General features: G+C 44.8%; 2 protein-coding genes across 2 annotated transcripts in view; one reads left to right on the forward strand and one right to left on the reverse strand.

The window, feature by feature from the left end:
* The window catches only part of TMEM94 (transmembrane protein 94), a 50724-nt gene extending 49519 nt beyond the window's left edge, over nt 1-1205 (reverse strand). The window contains exon 1 of the mRNA XM_053960408.1: nt 1122-1205. The gene's annotated coding sequence lies outside the window, so the exon portion shown is untranslated. The remainder of the gene's footprint in view (nt 1-1121) is intronic.
* A 7780-nt stretch (nt 1206-8985) lies between these two features.
* GRB2 (growth factor receptor bound protein 2) overlaps nt 8986-17074 on the forward strand; it is a 50434-nt gene continuing 42345 nt past the window's right edge. The window contains exons 1-2 of the mRNA XM_053960174.1: nt 8986-9052; nt 14410-14632. Coding sequence (XP_053816149.1) covers nt 14555-14632 — 78 coding nt within the window. The 5' untranslated portion in view covers nt 8986-9052; nt 14410-14554. The remainder of the gene's footprint in view (nt 9053-14409; nt 14633-17074) is intronic.

Below are 17074 nucleotides of genomic sequence, written 5' to 3' on the forward strand. Positions count from 1 at the left end.
TAGAAACCTGCATTTCTAAGTAATTTAAAGTGTTTCATAGAGCTCATGTGCTACTATTCCATTGTGTCCCATTGTGTGTGAGCTGTCTGTTCAACTAGGAAGTTTATTCTACAATTGCTGGGGGAAATAATAGGATTTTAAAGAAGCAGTCCTTAGTAGCTTCCTTTCCTGAGAAAACATGAAGATCTCTACGCTTTGGTAGCTGCCTCGGGAAGATGGATGGGTGCTTATGGTCTCTGCTATTATCTTGGTAACTTTTAAGCCTAACTTAAGGAAACTCTTTTGTGGCACAAGATTTCCTGTGAAAACTCAGTGTTAAATGTGTAACTAAAACACTCTCCACTCCTGTTTATGGGTTTTCTCTTTGTCTTCTGGGTAGATAGTATCATCTAAGACAAACTTCTCATGCTTTATGTAATAGCATTTTTAAAGGGGATTTGTTAGGGTTTTCCTTACCAATAACAGCCTCTGTTATCCTGACAGGGAAAAGCTCCCAAACGGACAAATAGAAAGAACTGTATGGATCACAGCTTTTGAGAATTTAAAAGGTGGACGTCTGGGACAAAACGAAGTGTGCCACGAACTTCTGCTGATCAGAACACTGGGCTGAAGTAGGCACAGGAGTGAAGCAATATGAAAGAACTGGCTGAGCGAATGCTGCTATCCCGGATGGAAAACCTCCTAAAGGCCAGAATTTGGGACCAGACACTAAACAGGCGGAGTATGAAAGTGCAACTACCCCAAGCGCACCCACGGCTGATGGCCACCCCCTGGCCTGGCTCCGAGCCCGGTGCCCCGGGGGATGCTCCGTGGCGCTGCTAGCCGGAGCCTGTCCCGAAGTTGCGGGAGAAGCGCCGCTGGTGCGCAGAGTTGCCATCATGTGTTTAGACTGCCTTTTGTGTGTCCTTTTCTAATTTCCTCTCCCTCCTAAGCCGCTGGGTAACGCTCCGGCGAAATGCGGGCAATGGGGCCGCAGGGCTGCGGGACCGCCGCGGGCTCTGCCTCGGGCCTCCCCCTCGTGGCGAGCAGCCCCCAGCCGAGGTGGGGACCCCGACCACGCTCCCCAGAGGGCCGGAGCCCGGCCCTGCTCTGCTCTGCCCCGCCGCCCGGCCCGTACTCACCCGCCGCGCCGGACACTGCCGGCGGGGCCGCTCGCCCGCCGCGCCGCCGGGGCCGCCATCTCGGTCACTGGCAGGCGGGACGCCCCGGCGCCGGGGGCCCGCGGAGGCGCTTCGAGGCCGCCGCAAGAAGCCGCTGTCTGGTTGGTGCGAGCCCGCGCGGCCGCCCGCACGCCGGGCGCTGATTGGCTGGGCCGGGGTGGCGCGCGAAGCCAGGCGCCCTTCCTGGCGGCTGGTCGGGGCCAGCCGTGAGGGGAGGCTGAGGGGGCGGTAGCGCTGAGGGGGCGGCGGGCGGAGCGGAGACCCAGGGAAAGGGTCATCCCAAGGCTGCTGGGGAAATGTCGTGGGGACGGTGGTGAGGGGCAGTGAAGTGACTTTGGGGTGAAGGGAACGAGGGAGGGCTTGGAGAGGGCCCGAGAGCGATCCGTGGCCCGAGGCTCCCTGCCCTCGTCAATGACAGGTCGTGGTGGGTGCCCCAGGGAAGGGGGTGAGTGAGAAAGTGAGTCCCTTTTACGGGGCTGTGCCGCTGCAGGAGGAGGTGACACCTGCAAGAAGAGGGTGACACCTGCAGATCTCCCGCTGAAAAGCCACTTTTGCTGTAGAGAACCAGCAGATTGGCAGACTCGGGAGCCACGAGGTGAAGGTGGACGCAGGGTGCCAGGTGCACAGGAAACCATGGCAGGGACGAGCACACAAACCTACCCAGCCGGTAATCTTAACATGAAATCTAAGCCTCTGTAGAATCTGGAAAGGAAATCAGAGGTGAGAGACAGAGATGCCTCACTGCTGTGCCTCTGCCTGCAAACATTTGGGGCTGGACTTCTGAATTTGTAGTAAATTGAAAAGATGCACGTCCGTCAATTTAAACTCCTTTCCTATTCCTATAATTCATTGCAGAGTTTGTATTATCCGGAGTTGCGATGTGGCGGTTCCCACGTGCAATATTTTGTTACAAAACTCACCTTAACTAGCTTGCTAAACTACAAATGCCAAAGCCTGGTGCAGTTGTTTGCAATTTTGTACAAAGAGCTTAAGCACTGCATTGTTTTCAATGCAGATGCAGTTTAAGAATGTAGAATTTTGAGAGCTTCTCCATACTCCTTTGAGACAGTTTACTTTGACAGTGTCTGGATGCACACAGTGCAGGATTCTACAGGTGTGATTTCAGCTCTTTTAAATACAATTTAAATTTCAGTGAGGAAAATCAAGGCCACAGAATTCCTGGAATTTCTGAGGTTGTTACTCAGAAGAGTTCCTTAGAATCAGTTAATAAAAAGCCCTACAACACCTGAGTGATGCTGAAAGTGGTTTTGGTGACTTAGAAGGAAACAAAATGGTAGATGTGGGGAATTCATGGTGTAGTTTAGAGACGGTACAAGGAAAGGAAAGGATATAAATGTCCCACTTCAATTGCAATAACACAAAATCATGAGTTGTGCTTAGTGCTGCACAAGCATCTCATTAGTTCCTCTTTAGAGTGTTCTACCCAATAAAATCTACTTAATTAGTTGAAGGTTTTAAGTAAAAGGTCAGAGTAAAGATACATCTCGAACAGAAATCTGGAATATGGGTTGTTTTGCCTCTGACACGGATTCCCTGTGGATCTTAAACATGCCCCTAATAAACTTGTGTGTTTTTACTCACAAGTACACTGTGTATAGAGTTTCTGTCAGTGAAATGTTCACTTACAGGGGCAGGCAGGCTGCACCTTTAACCTGTTGGTGCCTTTACTTCCTCCTTGGTAAAGCTGATCTAACTGCTCACCTCAGGGACCTCGTGCTTGCAGAGTGCTGAGAATAAGTGAAACAAGATCAAAATGCATTATTACAGGGGAGGCTGGAGAAGCAGAAACACCCTTAAATTGGCCAGTGTTGCTGCAGATTCAGAAATAGGACAGGTATCCAGAGAGCACTTTACCCATGTATTTTAGGAGTGGGTAACAAAGGGAAATTCGAGGCAAATGCTGTGAAGCACGCAAGAGGCACTAAGCTGGTGTGATTTTTGGACCTGAGAACTTTGCTGTAAAGACGTGGTCTACAGGACAGTGCTCAAGTCATCATCCTCTCTATTTTTTAATATTGCGGAATTGTGAATGAATGGTAAACAAGGTAATATTAATTCTGGATGTTTATAGCAATGTATTATTTTGGGATGGAGAAAACCACAAATCAGTCAATTTTGCCTGCAAATTAAGATCACTTCCCATACTTGCTTCTAAATAACTGTCAAAACTATTCCTTGAGTGCTTTTTTCCCCCACATTCTTATATTTCTTGGAGTTGTTACACCGTGTAAAGGCCTCATTTTGGTGGGAAGTGAGCTTTTAGAAATTAAATAATTCAAACCTATGTAGGTAGTCTGCAAAAGCTTCATTTCATGCTCCCCATGTCTCAGCTCAGGGATCTGCTGGCTCCTCCTGGGGTCACATATAGGCAGAGCCAGGGCTCAGCTTGCCATGAGCTTGCGCCTGGAACAGCTTGTGGAGCCCAGCACATCCACAGGAACTATTTGACCTCCCTGCGTCTGCCTTTCAGTCAGTGCTCACCAGGGTGGCTGCTGCGGATAGAGCAGACATGAGAATTTCACTAGGACCACTTTAAAGCAGGTATTGTATGAAAAAAAACCCAAACCTTTCTTTGTCTTTTTTTTTAGGTAAGCTCTCTGACAAAGTGTTGAAGTTGCATTGTAATTAGTATTTGACAAGTAGAGTTTCTGAACAGTTGTGCAAAAGAATTTAAATATATGCTAAGAAATTACTATATTTATAATGTGTGTAGTGGAAAAAGGAATTGAAAGGGGAAGATTGATACAAAAGCTGTCTGAGTCCTAAAAATTAAATGGAGTAGTTGACCACCACCTTTACCAAAGCTGAAGGGAAGACAGTATTTAATTTTAGCTGAATTACATTACTTCCCAGCTCCTCTGTATTGCTTAATAAATAAGAGACTTGCACATAATTCAGTGTCTAATTGTAAAAAATAAGTGAGAGAAGATATTTCTCAAAAGAGAGAGATTCTACCTTTTTGTAATAAGCAGCATCTGCTTTGTTTTTCTCCAAACTGAGAGGTAATTGAACTGACAATTCCAAGCTGTCCTGAAAATGACAGATGACTGGATTGGGAGTAGGAAGAAAACAGAAGTCCTTTCATACTAAAGAAAGGGGGATGGCACACTATAGTTGGATCTGGTTCTCTTTTACAGGTCTCTTTCAGAGCTTAAGCAGTTCTGGGTGACCCCAGCCAACTGATTTTATTGTTTAATTTCTTAATGTCAGTGACAGCTATTTAAGGTCCCAGGTAGAACAGCCTTTCCTACACAGTCAGTTTTGTAAATCTTGTCATTTCTTCTTTGTGACCATAGAAACACAGGTGGTATGGAGAGAAATCTGCTTGAGTGTAAGACTCATGGGTGGTTTTGATTTGGACCTTTTTTCTGCTAGTTTTGAGCTTAAGTTTTCTCGTCTCCAAAGTCAGAACAGCCCCTGTTTGTCTCACATGGTGATTAAACTGCTTCACAAGTGCTCTTGAGATCTGTAATGAGTAAAATTGTGAAGCTGCTCTGGCAGATCAGCTGTTCTGTCTGGGTCACAGGCAGCAACACTTATTGATTGCACTTGGGCAGATTTACAGAGACAGTTGTGATAACAGTTGAGTGTGTGTGTGAGAAGTCAGGGCAGAGCATGAGGAGGCTTTCAGCTGGCTCAGACGTTAAAAACTGCCAATTCTGTTCCTAATGCTGCTGAACACTGGCGTTAGTTTATTGTATGGCTTTGGGCAAGCCCTCTATGCCTCTGTTTCCCTGTTTGCAGAATATGGATATCTATATATTTATATGTGTACACATCTATTATCTGTTATCATACCTCTATTCCATCCCTTTGATATTGTTGCCTTTAGCACTAACCTAAAGCTGCAAATCAAAATGAGACCAACTCACCAATATACAGCAAAATAGTTACCCGATTCATTAATTGTCCTACTCTCTGAAGAACAGACACAGAAAACACATTTGGACAGGGATTTTTCCTTAGCTTTGCTGTCTGATTCCCTAATTAGTCCTATCACACAATGTTCCAAATATGGGCATGTGGGGAAATCCTATAGACCAGAAACCTAAATCTTGAATTAAGGTTTTAGAGAAACTCTAGTAATAGTTGTAGACTCTCCTCCTTGGTGTCCATTTTAATATGAGCTGACAAAAAAAGTGAATTTGTTGCCAGTTCTGTCTGTATGTGGTACCTGCAGTTTTGTCTCAGTCTGTGGTCTGACTTTAGACTAGAACCTCAGTGTTAGGTTTTTCTCAAGGTATTCAGCATCTTCCTAGAGTACGTCATATTTGTTGCTCTTTGGTTGCATCAGGCATGTTTGAAGCAACTTTGTTCCAAGACAGACCCAAATATGTAGTAAATTGAATAGTTTTGGATTTTATGGCTAATGTCCCTGGTTTGATTATCACACTGAGGCTAACATGGGTTGATATGGGAAGAAAAAGGCAAGAAGGTAATATTAATGCAATAAATCTCAACAGCCCCATTCCCAGCATTCCCCATTCCCTCCATGCTGTGCCTACATTCTTGTCATTCTCCCCTGTGCTGCACCCACTGTATCCCTGCACATCTCAGACAGAGGTGTTTATCCAGGCAGTCCCCCCACAGCTGTCAGAACAGTCTCCTGGCAGTAAATTTTCAACTGGGAAGAAAATTGATCGGGGCCTGTCTACATCTATTCCACATTCCCTGTGGCAGAATGTCTGATTTTCCATGGGAGAAAGTTTTGTGTCCTGCTTCATATATCAGGCTGCTTAGATACAACTTATATACAACACACAGAGTGTTCCCCTATACAGACTGCAGCAATACAATGCAGAATCACAGCATGAAATTTGGAGCATCTTCAGATGTGCTGAGCTTGTCAAGGGTTTGCTTCAAAAAAAAAAAAACACTACAATTCTTTGAAAGCAGGAAATGCGTCAGAGGAAGAAAGGTGCATGTTATAAATGTATTTCATTACAATTATTGTGCCAGATGCCTTAAAAAAAAAAAAAAAACATTGCAACAAACACAAAGTTCCTTAAATTGTCAACAGTGTATTGTAGTTCATGATGATGGCAGATCCTCATGTCTGAGGAGAACAGTCTTAGGAACATGGCATTAATACAACTATTCCAAGCAGCAATTTTAAACCTTTAGTGGCTGCTTGACCCATTTTAACAAATATTCCTCTGATCTATTGATAGCAAAACCCATACATTTATTTCTCCAGACTGCTCTGAGAAGTTTAAAAAGGTATGCAAAAGAAACGTTAGACACAAGGATTTTTCTTACCTTCTTAAAATACTCAGAGCTAATCTTGGATTATATTTTATCATCATCAACTGTCATAGAAAATTCAAGCTATTCCTAGACTAAAAAAAAAAAAAAAAAAAAAAAATTGAACCTTTAGCAAAACAATGTCTCTGTTGCCTTTTTTACCCTTGCTCACAGCTATGTCAGGATTTTGGCTTTTGCTTTAGCAAAGCTGCACAGTATTGCACAATAAATTGTGTATTTCTATAAAGTATTAACTTGTTTGTAAGCTGGGGGAACATTCTACATGGATTGGTTTGCAAGCAAGTACATCTCAGCAATTCCTCTGTCAGGAATATCTTTCTGTAACACTCTAATCTCTGCTATTTCTGAAATTTGTTGCTTGTTTGATTTTCTAGGACTGCCCTTTCGCAGTCAGGCAGCTGCAGCCCCATAAAGTAGCTGTCATTCAACTGGCAGCTGTTGGCCATAGCTGGCTTTTCAAGTCCAGCTAAAAGTAGCTCCTATAACTTCTTTGTTATTTAACTTAGAGAAACTTACTATGAACTTCTGAATCCCCATCTTGAGGGCATACTTGAAACACAAGATTCTGTAGGACTGTTCTAGCAACAAGTACTGGTGACTTGAGCGATCTTGGAATCCAGCTCCGATTTCATCAATCTTGGTGTCACTTCTAAGTGAAGCATTTCTGCATCCTCAGAAAGAATGTCTGAAACATTTGTAACATCTCTTCTTTTCTCCACCCTTTCCAGTGTTTTGCAAGAAGTATGGGAAGAACTCACATCTTCCCCCGAAACCAAAATCTGGGAATAAGTTAAAACCCCTTCAAGACAATGTTGTGAGGATGAGAAAATGAATTTGCCAAGGATTTAAAGCACAAATTTCATCCAATCTTTATCAAGCTGCTTAAGCATTTATAATGAGAATGTTACCAGGCAATGTTTGCAGAACATGTTTTATAAGCTGGATTGTCTGAGGTTGCGGTAAATATTCTGATGGTCCTCTGGCCTTGGTATGGATATAACCATAATCCCCCTGGCAGACTCCAGCTGAGAAGAGCAATTAGTGCCATGGTTTATTTTTTAAAAGGGGTTTAATTGGAGGCTGAAAACGTGCATCTCTGTCATACAACAAAATATCAGTTATCTGTGACTAAATTGTAGACTTTGGTTCACAACAATGCTAAACTTACATAAGCCCAGCTGTGAGTTCTGCACTTGATGTCTTCACACTGTGGTTGTGCTGTGCTTCGACTGCCCACTTCCAGTCTTTCTGGAGGTGCAGTGGGGAGGGACAAAAGTAACCCTGTAGTAACTCCTCCCTACAGGGTTGAGTACAGTCCTAGAAAGGCTTTCCTTGTTCAGAAACCATCTTTCCTTCCTAAAGCCAGAGGAAAGTTTTTTTTTATTTATGCCTGTATCAAAGAATTGAGGCCTGATGTTTTACCTGAGCAACTGCTTTACTGTATAATTGAGAGTATTTTCAAGGTAAAAGAATGTCAGGAGAGTAATCCATGCAAACCCTGATATTAGTTGCCTGTGCAACCTGAATTTTGGCCTCTGTGGATGCTGTAATTGTCATGTGTGATTAAACTATTTGTTCCTACAGCATGGGTGCCTTAATCACCGCTCAGGAGAGATGGCAGTTGTCAAGTAACGGCTCACCAGGTGTATTCTTTGCTCTGAGCTTGGTGAGCAGCTCTGCACCCCTCGGTGTCTGCTCAGACACTGCCTGGACAAGCTGGGGTTTATCTCTGGTAATTAGAGAATTTCTAGATCAATTCCTCCTTGCTGGCTCCATGGTGTGGCAGATGGCCCTGTCTTACAGACAAGTGGAGACACTGACAAATTAAGCAAGTATTGTGCAAAAAGGCAGCATCATTTCTCCTCCAGAAACTGGTACTCGGGGTTTCCTCCCCGGGGTGTTAATAGAGCCTCGATAGCAGAATCACAGAATCAATTTGATTGGAAAAGACCACAGAGACTAGCGAGGCCAACCTGTGATCCAACACCACAATGTCAACCAGACCATGGCACTGAGTGCCACGTTCAGTCTTGCCTTAACACCTGCAGGGACCGTGCCTCCACCACCTCCTGGGCAGCCCGTTGCAGTGGTTAATAACCATTTCGGTGGAAAAATTCTTCCTGATATACAACCACAACCTCCCCTGGCGCAGTTTTCACTTTGCCCTTTTGTCCTATGGCTAGCTGCCTGGAAAAGCCCGACTCCCGCCTGGCTACACCCTCCTTTCAGGCACTTGGCGCGGCCCGTGACTGCCGCGCTGCTCGGATGCTGTCTCTCCCCTCCCGCTCCGCGCTCGCTCCTACACGAGCCCCGCAGCTCCCGGTGGGCTCCCGAGGCGGACGCCAGGGGCTAGGGCAGGGCAGGGCAGGTCGGCCCGGCACTGCGCATGCGCGAGGAGTGCCCGCGCTCCCGACGGGGCGGTGAGCGCGCAGGCTCCCGCGGAGGGCGCTGACAGGGCGGCTCTCGCGAGAGTTGCTGCGGGACCGGCGGCGCGGCGGGCGGGGGGCCGGGCCGGGGCCGGAGCGGCGGCTGAGGCGGCGCTGGAGCGGCGGCCGGGCCGGGCCGCGCGGGGCCGGGCAGGCGGCGGGAGCGCCCAGCGCTGCGCGGTGAGTCCGGGCGTGTGGAGGGCCGCCGCCCACCGGGGTCCGTGCCGGGGCGGGGAGCGGGGAGGGCACACGCTGAGCCCCCGGTGCCGCGGCCTGGGCCCCGCGGTGCTCCGCTCTCCTCGCTGCGCTCCGCAGGACTCGCTTTGGCGCCGGTCCCGTGTCCCGCCGGGCCCCGGCCTGCCGGGGTCGCGGGGGAGTGGAGAGGATGCGGGCTCTGTCGGTGGGGGGGGGTGGTTGAAATAAGCTCTGGGCTCCAGAGGCGTCATCTGCTCGGCGGGATTCCCGGCTCACGTACGGGGAGCACCGGGCGGGGGTCGCTTTTCTCTCTGCTCTACAGGTGGGGAGTGCTGGCTGGTCGTGGTTCTTGGGGCTTATCTTTTGTATTCCCCAAAAAGAGTTCTGCAACTTAAGGCCGATTCCAAAGGCTAAAAAGCAGCAAGTACCCTGTAGTCAGGATAACATCCCTGCTGCACTGTCTCCAGATACATTTGAGGTCATGCTTCAAACGTGAGTTTCTGTGACGAAGGATATTTTTCTCTTGGCCTCTTCCTTCTCTTCTGAAATTCCTTCTTGAGAACCAGTGCTGGTTTTGTGGGATAAGGTTTGACTTGCCAATATAGTTTCAAATAATCTATAGAAGACAAGGATGCAGCCTTGTTAACTCCCACAACATCTGACTCAGACACCTCTTTTATAACCTACAGTGAAAACTATTCTGTAGCACAGTTAGTAACTGCAAGAGCAATTCACAGATACAGTGCTTAGGGAAGTTAATTCTTTGTTTCAAAAATTATTAAATGCCCGGGGTCAAGGGACAAAATCTGAAGGACCACAGATGGTTAATCAATCTTCAAACACGGTGTTGTTTGTAATCCATTTCTGTGCCAACTTTGGATATTGAGAATTTGTGCCACAAAAAGACCTTTCAGTTGTTGTCATCTCTTAGGTTGATTGTCATGCAGTATTTTGAGTATTTGATAATACCAGTTAAACTTGTAGCTTTTAAAGCAGTTTTAGACTGTTTAAAATAAGAAGAAAAAAAAAAAAGAACTGCCAGTAAATAAATTCTGGCAGAGGTGAAGATTTCTGTTACCTGATAAAATGTTTTGATCTGATAAGTATTTCTGTGCTTTGTGCTGTAGCTTAGTTTTGTAAGTGATATCTTGAATTGTCTGGTCCTGAAGGAAGTTGAATCACTTTTAAGCTGGTAGATCATGGGGATAATTTGTGATCCTGAATGTTCTGGGGTTTATATGTTAAAAATATAATTTATATTTTATTTTGTTCCTTTATTGTGTTATACTTCCTTATTTGGTTAATTTGAATTAGTGTTCTGCCCTTACAATTTTAACTTTCTATTCTTTTGTCTAGAGCCTGACACTTACATTTCTGCATGTCTTCCAGATGATGTATGCACACATTTTTCTTTCTACCACCCTCAATAATGTTTTGTCCTAAAACAGCTGATGAAGTTGAGGATCTGATTCTTTCCAAAATCTCCCAGTGAATCTATCTTGCCTCTCTTTGGCTTTTCTAAACTGTTGTTCTATTCCTGCCTGTATCACTTTCCAGAAGAGCAGTAAAACGGTGAAAAGAGGACAATGAGAAAGCTCTCTTTTGTTTATAAACCATGTTGTTTCTAAGAGTAATGAAAAAAGCTCACCTTTGCCTATGTGCTTTTTGAAATATCTGTTGAAGTGAACATGAGAATTGTTTCCTGTTGGCCACAACAGGGAGGTTGGTATTTATAATTACTTTTATTCCATCCTGAGCTGCAGCACTACTACTAATGAGCATTTACTGTTGACTGCATCTGCTGCCTTTGCTTCCTCTCACCCCTCCCAGTATTTTTAAGAGCAAAGGAAGTCTTAACCGAAGTCACAGTAAGGTGAGAAACACTGATATTTTGAGAAGTCTTAGTCATTTTTCTAGCAAGATCATCTGACAATTTTTGTAACATGTAATCATTGTATTCATATATTGCCTGTTATTCATTCATACCAGTCTTACTCCATTTGCAGTCTGTGGACTGGGTTCACTGCAGTAACGTGTCGTGTTGCACTGCTCTCTGCCTGAAGCAGATACAGCTGTGCTTTTTTTCCCCACTCACACAGTTGGTTTGTTCATGTTTTAATAACAGCATGGTTGAATGTGTGTAAGAACTTACTTAATAAGATTGTAAGCAGCAAATGCTTCCTTAAGAGAATTTAAGGGAATTATGCTTTGGCTTTACCTTTCCTGACGTTTGCTGTGTGAGTATCTTGGTTTAACATTTTCAAAGCTTTTCCCTCTTTCAGATGTAACTTCAGTGCCTAAACTTCAGCTACACTTTTGTCTAAAGTCAGGAAGGCTAAAGTTTTGCTCCACACTGCAGCTGCTGTTAACATTGTTACCTGGAAGGAAACATCACTCCTTTCTATGTTGACAATATATCTGATGGTGGTAGTAGTACTAATGCATGTTTAAAGAGTATTGCATGATGAATCTCTTTCATCTTGAATTGTGCTGGAAAATTTCCCGACATTGTGCTGTTACTAAGCTCAGGGAAATGCCAGTATAGTTCTTGGAAATGGTGCATCAGTTTTTCTAAGAAAGTTGTGTATTAACACCTTCAGTTAAAAAAAGTAGTTATTAGCTGGTAGTGCAGTGCTGGGTAGCAATACTTGTGTACCCCTAAAAAAGGAATATTCATAAGTTGAAGCAGTTTCTTTCTTTAAATGTGTCTCAAGCATTTAGTGTATAGTTTAAGTTGTGCAACTTGATGTTACATTCTTAGGTTTGGAACTTGAGGTTTTCAAGCCACACTCCCTTGGCTGGAGGTGTTTATCTTCACATGTGGCCTGGTGGTGTTAGAAATACCCAAAGGTTGCTGCCAGTAATATTTAAGAAGAACTAGGAATAGATGATATTTACCATGAAAGATACAGGACAGGTAGACAACAAGCGATGAGTTTGCATTTTCCATTGCTTCTTACACTGTCATTCATGTTGCCCTTTAATGGTGCTATAATAGCAGAAAATTATCAGTACCATCAGTTGACAAACCCCAAGAAGCCAGGTTGGAAAGATGAGGAGATGGTGAACACAACACAGTAGAAGCAGCAAAGAGAAAATACTTCTGGTGAAGGGTGCGGGGACTGCTGGGCTCCAGGACGGTTTGGATGGGTGGTGATGAAGGATCTCTGAAGTCAGGTCTTTAGAAAATGTGGTTTATTATAAAGGGTGAAGGGCCCTGCTTGGAGTTGCTAGCCACAACTTGTGGCAGGCGCAGGGAGAGTGGGGGGAGAGAGAGAGGGTTCCAGGTGAGCGTCCCAAGAGGAAGTTCCGAGAGAGCATCCAGTCCTTCAGCCACACCTGATCAGGGGGCTTCAAGGTGGGCTGGAACAGGACTTGGACCAATGGGGTTACAGATACCTGATACTTCAGGGGAGGGTTACAGGTGTGGGATGAACCATACATTGGGGGGTGAGAGAGAACATTCCATTTGACCTTTGGATCTATCTGTAGGTAAAGGGCATTGTTTAATCAGAAGGGGGGATTGCTTTCAACTTGGCTGTATTATTGTTTTCGAGTTGCTCAGTAATTAAGGTTTGGTATTTGAAATCTTGTTCTCATCTCAATATCTGTATTTTCTGACTCTTTTGCCAGGCCATCATATTTATAGGGCTTTCCTATTTCATCTTCCCCAACAAAGGGAAGTAATTATTGCTGTTTGGATGAGTGTGCTGGTATGATGTGGAAGACTCACAGCAGAAAGGAGGTTTTTCATCAGCCTTGAGACTAAAATTAAGTCTTTCATAATTACCAAAATGTAGTTAAGATGATCCACTTTATGATTTCATTATTGGTGTTGGTCAAAGCTTGGATCCAGTGCATTTATTTCCATCAGTTATGGTAGCACAGGGAGATTGTTCTTTTGGGATCTTTGTGGCAGGTGACTGTTTTCACCCTTGCTGCCCTTTCAGTAGTGCTGTGTAGGAAGACCGGAGAAATCCCAAAGCTCTGTCCATGTGGGGACCCTGCTAAGCTTGTCTTTTTTTGATCAAGGTGAATCCTGTAAAAACCTCTGATTCTGCCAGATTCCTGTGATAGAATCTCAGTTCCAGTGTTTGCCTCGAGCTTCATTATTCTCTACAGGGAGCTGAAGGTTGGGCAAACGTGGGGCTCATGGAATATAAGCACTTAATTGCTGAACTGCATTTATGTAAGGCAGGTTTTTCTCTGAAATGAGGAATTACTGTTGCCATCTGCTGCCTTTGCATGCAGCAGGGCTCTTTCTGGGCCACAACCAGAGCCTGAATTAGCAGGTGCGTGGGTTCACCAGTGTTTGTCAGATCTCTTCGGTATTGAATTATCATTGACAAGTGCCAGCTCTCTGTTAGCTTTTCAAGGAGGTATTCATGGTGGGTTTTAACTTACAGACTATCTTGCTTGTGCTTTGGTGGTTTTTTCTGACTATTTAGCTTCTGTGCTATCAAGTGTAGCTGGAGTTATAAAAATCATTCCCATTCAAACCTGAGGGCAGGATTTAAGCCTTTTCAGTGGTTTCGGTGTGTATATACGACTTGCCCGGTTTGATTTAATGTCTTCTTTGAGCCCATAAGAGACACAAACTTATTGATTGTCACACTGAATTACAAAGATTTTTTAACGTGTTCTGCTGCTCAAAGCACTGGAATTTTAGGACGGTTGCTTTCACTTAGAGTCAGCCCAAACTTTTGTTTCTGTGTCAGATTATTTGAGGACACTTTCTGATAGGCATTTCCATTCCAAAAACCCAATAGCACTGTGTGCTTTGTCTAGCTTGTATTTAAATGGACGGGAGCCGTATGAATGGCAGAACACAAACCATCGGTGCGGGCATCTCCAGATGGGTCTTTCCCAGGGCAGCCGGTGGGGAGCGGAGCGCATCCCCTCGGCTACCACGGGCTGTGCCGGTCCCGTGGTGCTGAGCCCGAGGCTCTCCTCCCGGGCCCTCGGGGGGCCGGCTGGCCACGTTCTCCCCCCGTTACATCGCTGTAATTACCGGTGCGAGGAGAGGGAGAGATCCCCGGGAGAGGCGGGAGCGGGGAGGGCCCGGCCGGCAGGGCTCCGCCGCGGGACGCTGCGAGCCCCGGGGCGAGGACCGGCAGTGGCTCCCGGCGGCCGGTGGCGGTGCCGCTCCCGCCCCCGGGAGCGCCGGGGCAGTCATTGGCCGCGGGACGCGTCACTCGGGCGAGCCGGGCCCGGGCGAGCAGCGGCGGGAGGAAGCGGCGGCCGCGCCGGGCGGAGGGAGCGGCGCTGGGCGCGGCCCTGGCCATCGATCCGTGCCACTTCCCCTAATGGCCCGTCTCTTCCTCCTCCTCCCCCTCCCCTAGGGCGGATCGTCCCCCGGCCTCCCTGTATGTGAGAGACGGGGCCGGCGCCTCGCACGGAGCCGGGAGCCGCCGCCGCGGGAGGAGCGGAGGCTTCGGGGAGCGCTTCCTGCCCACCGCCCGCACTGCCGGGCGCGGCAGCCCCAGCATGGAAGCCATCGCCAAGTACGACTTCAAAGCCACCGCGGATGACGAGTTGAGCTTCAAACGGGGGGATATCCTTAAGGTAAGTGGTGGGCTCGGGCTCGGGAGTTCCCTCTTTACTCCTGGGCTGTTCAGTTTCTCTCTGAGTATCTTCCTGTCCATCTGACCTGACCCTCTTTTAGGTCTCCAGAGAATGCCATCTCCTTTTAATACGGAGCCTCAAGATCCTCTAAAATCCAGTCACACCTCTGAGAACAGGAGAGCCTGTTTTGTTTCAGTATTAAGCATGCATCCCAAAGTCTCTCAGTTATCTCTTCTGAGATTGGAATATTTGAAAACTTAGTCATAAACACGGCAGAAAATAAGCAGAAGTACAAGATAAGGGGGAATTCAGTGTAGAGATTATGAGAGAAAGCCCCATGAAGTAATCAAGATCAATTTGGTATTCCTTTTCTTTGCCTCCTGCCAAGGATTCTAATATCAAAGACCAGTGATTGGATTATTTCTCAGTAGATAATCTTTTAGCATCAGGCTGTCAAATATTGAAGCTGAGTTTTATCTTCAGTTGTGATGAACTGGAGTGATAAGCTTGTGGCTGAATATATAATGGAACTGTGCAGATGTAAGTGAATGTTGGAGTGTGTTAGAGGAATTTTAGTCTATAGTTCTTTCAATATATCAAAGGCTTTCTAGACTTCATTTTGACTATATTACAGGAATTTGAAAAAACAGTTGAGTTTCTACAACTGTAATAAAACCCGATACACAGAACAAGCCCAAAGTTTTATTTTGTGGGGGGAGTAAAATACAGAAATCCTCAATGATTTGGCCTCGGTGAAGTGTAGCTCAGAGCTTTGTTGCTTTCAAGTAATAAGAGCCATATTGCAAAATGCTTTAATGGAATTCATTCACAGTCACTGTTTCTCCATAAAGGTGGGCTTTACCTTCCTAGTGTGATATATTTGGTGTTAAGGTATCTTTAAGCTGCTTTTTTTCTAAAATGCTTGGAGTAGAAGCAGTTTTGAGAGGTGCTTTTCCTGCAGATGTACGGCTGTAACTGTGTGTATGCTGACAAATCAAGTCCTGCAGACCTCAGTGGGATTACTCATCTGCTCAATATTTTTTGCCAGGAAAGGGCTTGATTTTAACTACTATTTTAAAATAAGCTAGAAAAAATAACCTTTATGTGTAAACCTACTATGTATCTTTCATAGCTGATATTTCAATTGTGTCATTGTTAAAAGTGTGAGGCAATAAACAGATAAAGGTTGCTAAAGCATATCATGCTTTGAGATTTTAACTTATAAAATGGTTGCATCTGTGTATGTCCTACAGCACCCTGCCACATAATTGGCCTGAAAACTCCTGTTAGACCTGTACACCTCAGTGCCACTGTGTGTGTAAATTACCAAGATATTTCCTAGTGCTATTTTTAAATGTTTGAGAGTGTTTGAATTTTGGAAATCTTTTGTGATAACCTTGTTTTTTGTGGGTTTTTTTTTGTTTTTTTTAAACCGGAGCTGTATTATTCTATTTTGGGTTACTACTAGCTGCCCTCAACTTTTACAGTGTATTTGAAGTAGAGCATAGCTGAAGTCAGCTTTTAGAAAATGCTGAACAGGAAGGAAAAATGAAGTTTAATGAAATATAGTTTATTGTAAAGTATATTCTCAGCTATTTTCATTTAGTTGGGGTAGAAGTTTGTTTAAGTACATGAAAAGATATAATAAAATTTTCATTTGTTTAAAAATGTTCTCTAAGAATTAAAGGAAAAATGCATTTTTTTAGCGTTTTTGAAGTTTAGTCTGTGTTAAAAGTCTTGCATCTGTGCACAGTGGCTGATAGTAAGATGTTCTTGAGTCCTGGCTACTTGATGTCATCATAGATACAATTTTTTTCGCACAAATAAAAACATAGGTATGCTGTTACACTGCATTAAGAATTATATTTTTCCTAGAATACAAAGGATTTTCCTACTTTACCCTAAACCTAGGCTGAATGCTTCCTCAAAGCATTTATGCACAGTTCTTCAATCTGCATTTCCTTTCTTTTCAGCTCATATTCATATGAAAATGCTCACAAATTTTACATGTTTACCTCATTGATGCATAAACTGAGCCATAGAAGTGGTAAATTGCTCAAGATTATCACTAAAGTCAGTGGAAACATCAGGACTTTCAGGAATCCTTCAGCACATAGTTGAGCTGAGTTCTGTGCAGTGTGGTTAGATTCACTGTGTAAAGCTGGCGAATTTCAGACAAATAAAACCAAACTAGTTGCAACTGTTCCAATTTACCCATACCGACAAACTTTGTTGCTTTGAAAAATCTGTTTCACTTCAAATGTGTTTGAAGTTGTGGAAATTAGTTTCCACCCAAAATGCCAGATCTGTTTGTTAGAGTTCTGCTCATGACTAAGAAATCTTAGGGGCATCCCAGTCATGTGCCCTGTGTGATGTCTCTCATTAACCAGGTCAATCCTCCTGTCCTTAAAGGAGTTGAGAAGAGGACATCCTCTGCATCCT

The sequence above is a fragment of the Vidua chalybeata genome, chromosome 19, assembly GCF_026979565.1.
Source record: "Vidua chalybeata isolate OUT-0048 chromosome 19, bVidCha1 merged haplotype, whole genome shotgun sequence".
NCBI classification, from domain to species: Eukaryota; Metazoa; Chordata; class Aves; order Passeriformes; family Viduidae; genus Vidua; species Vidua chalybeata.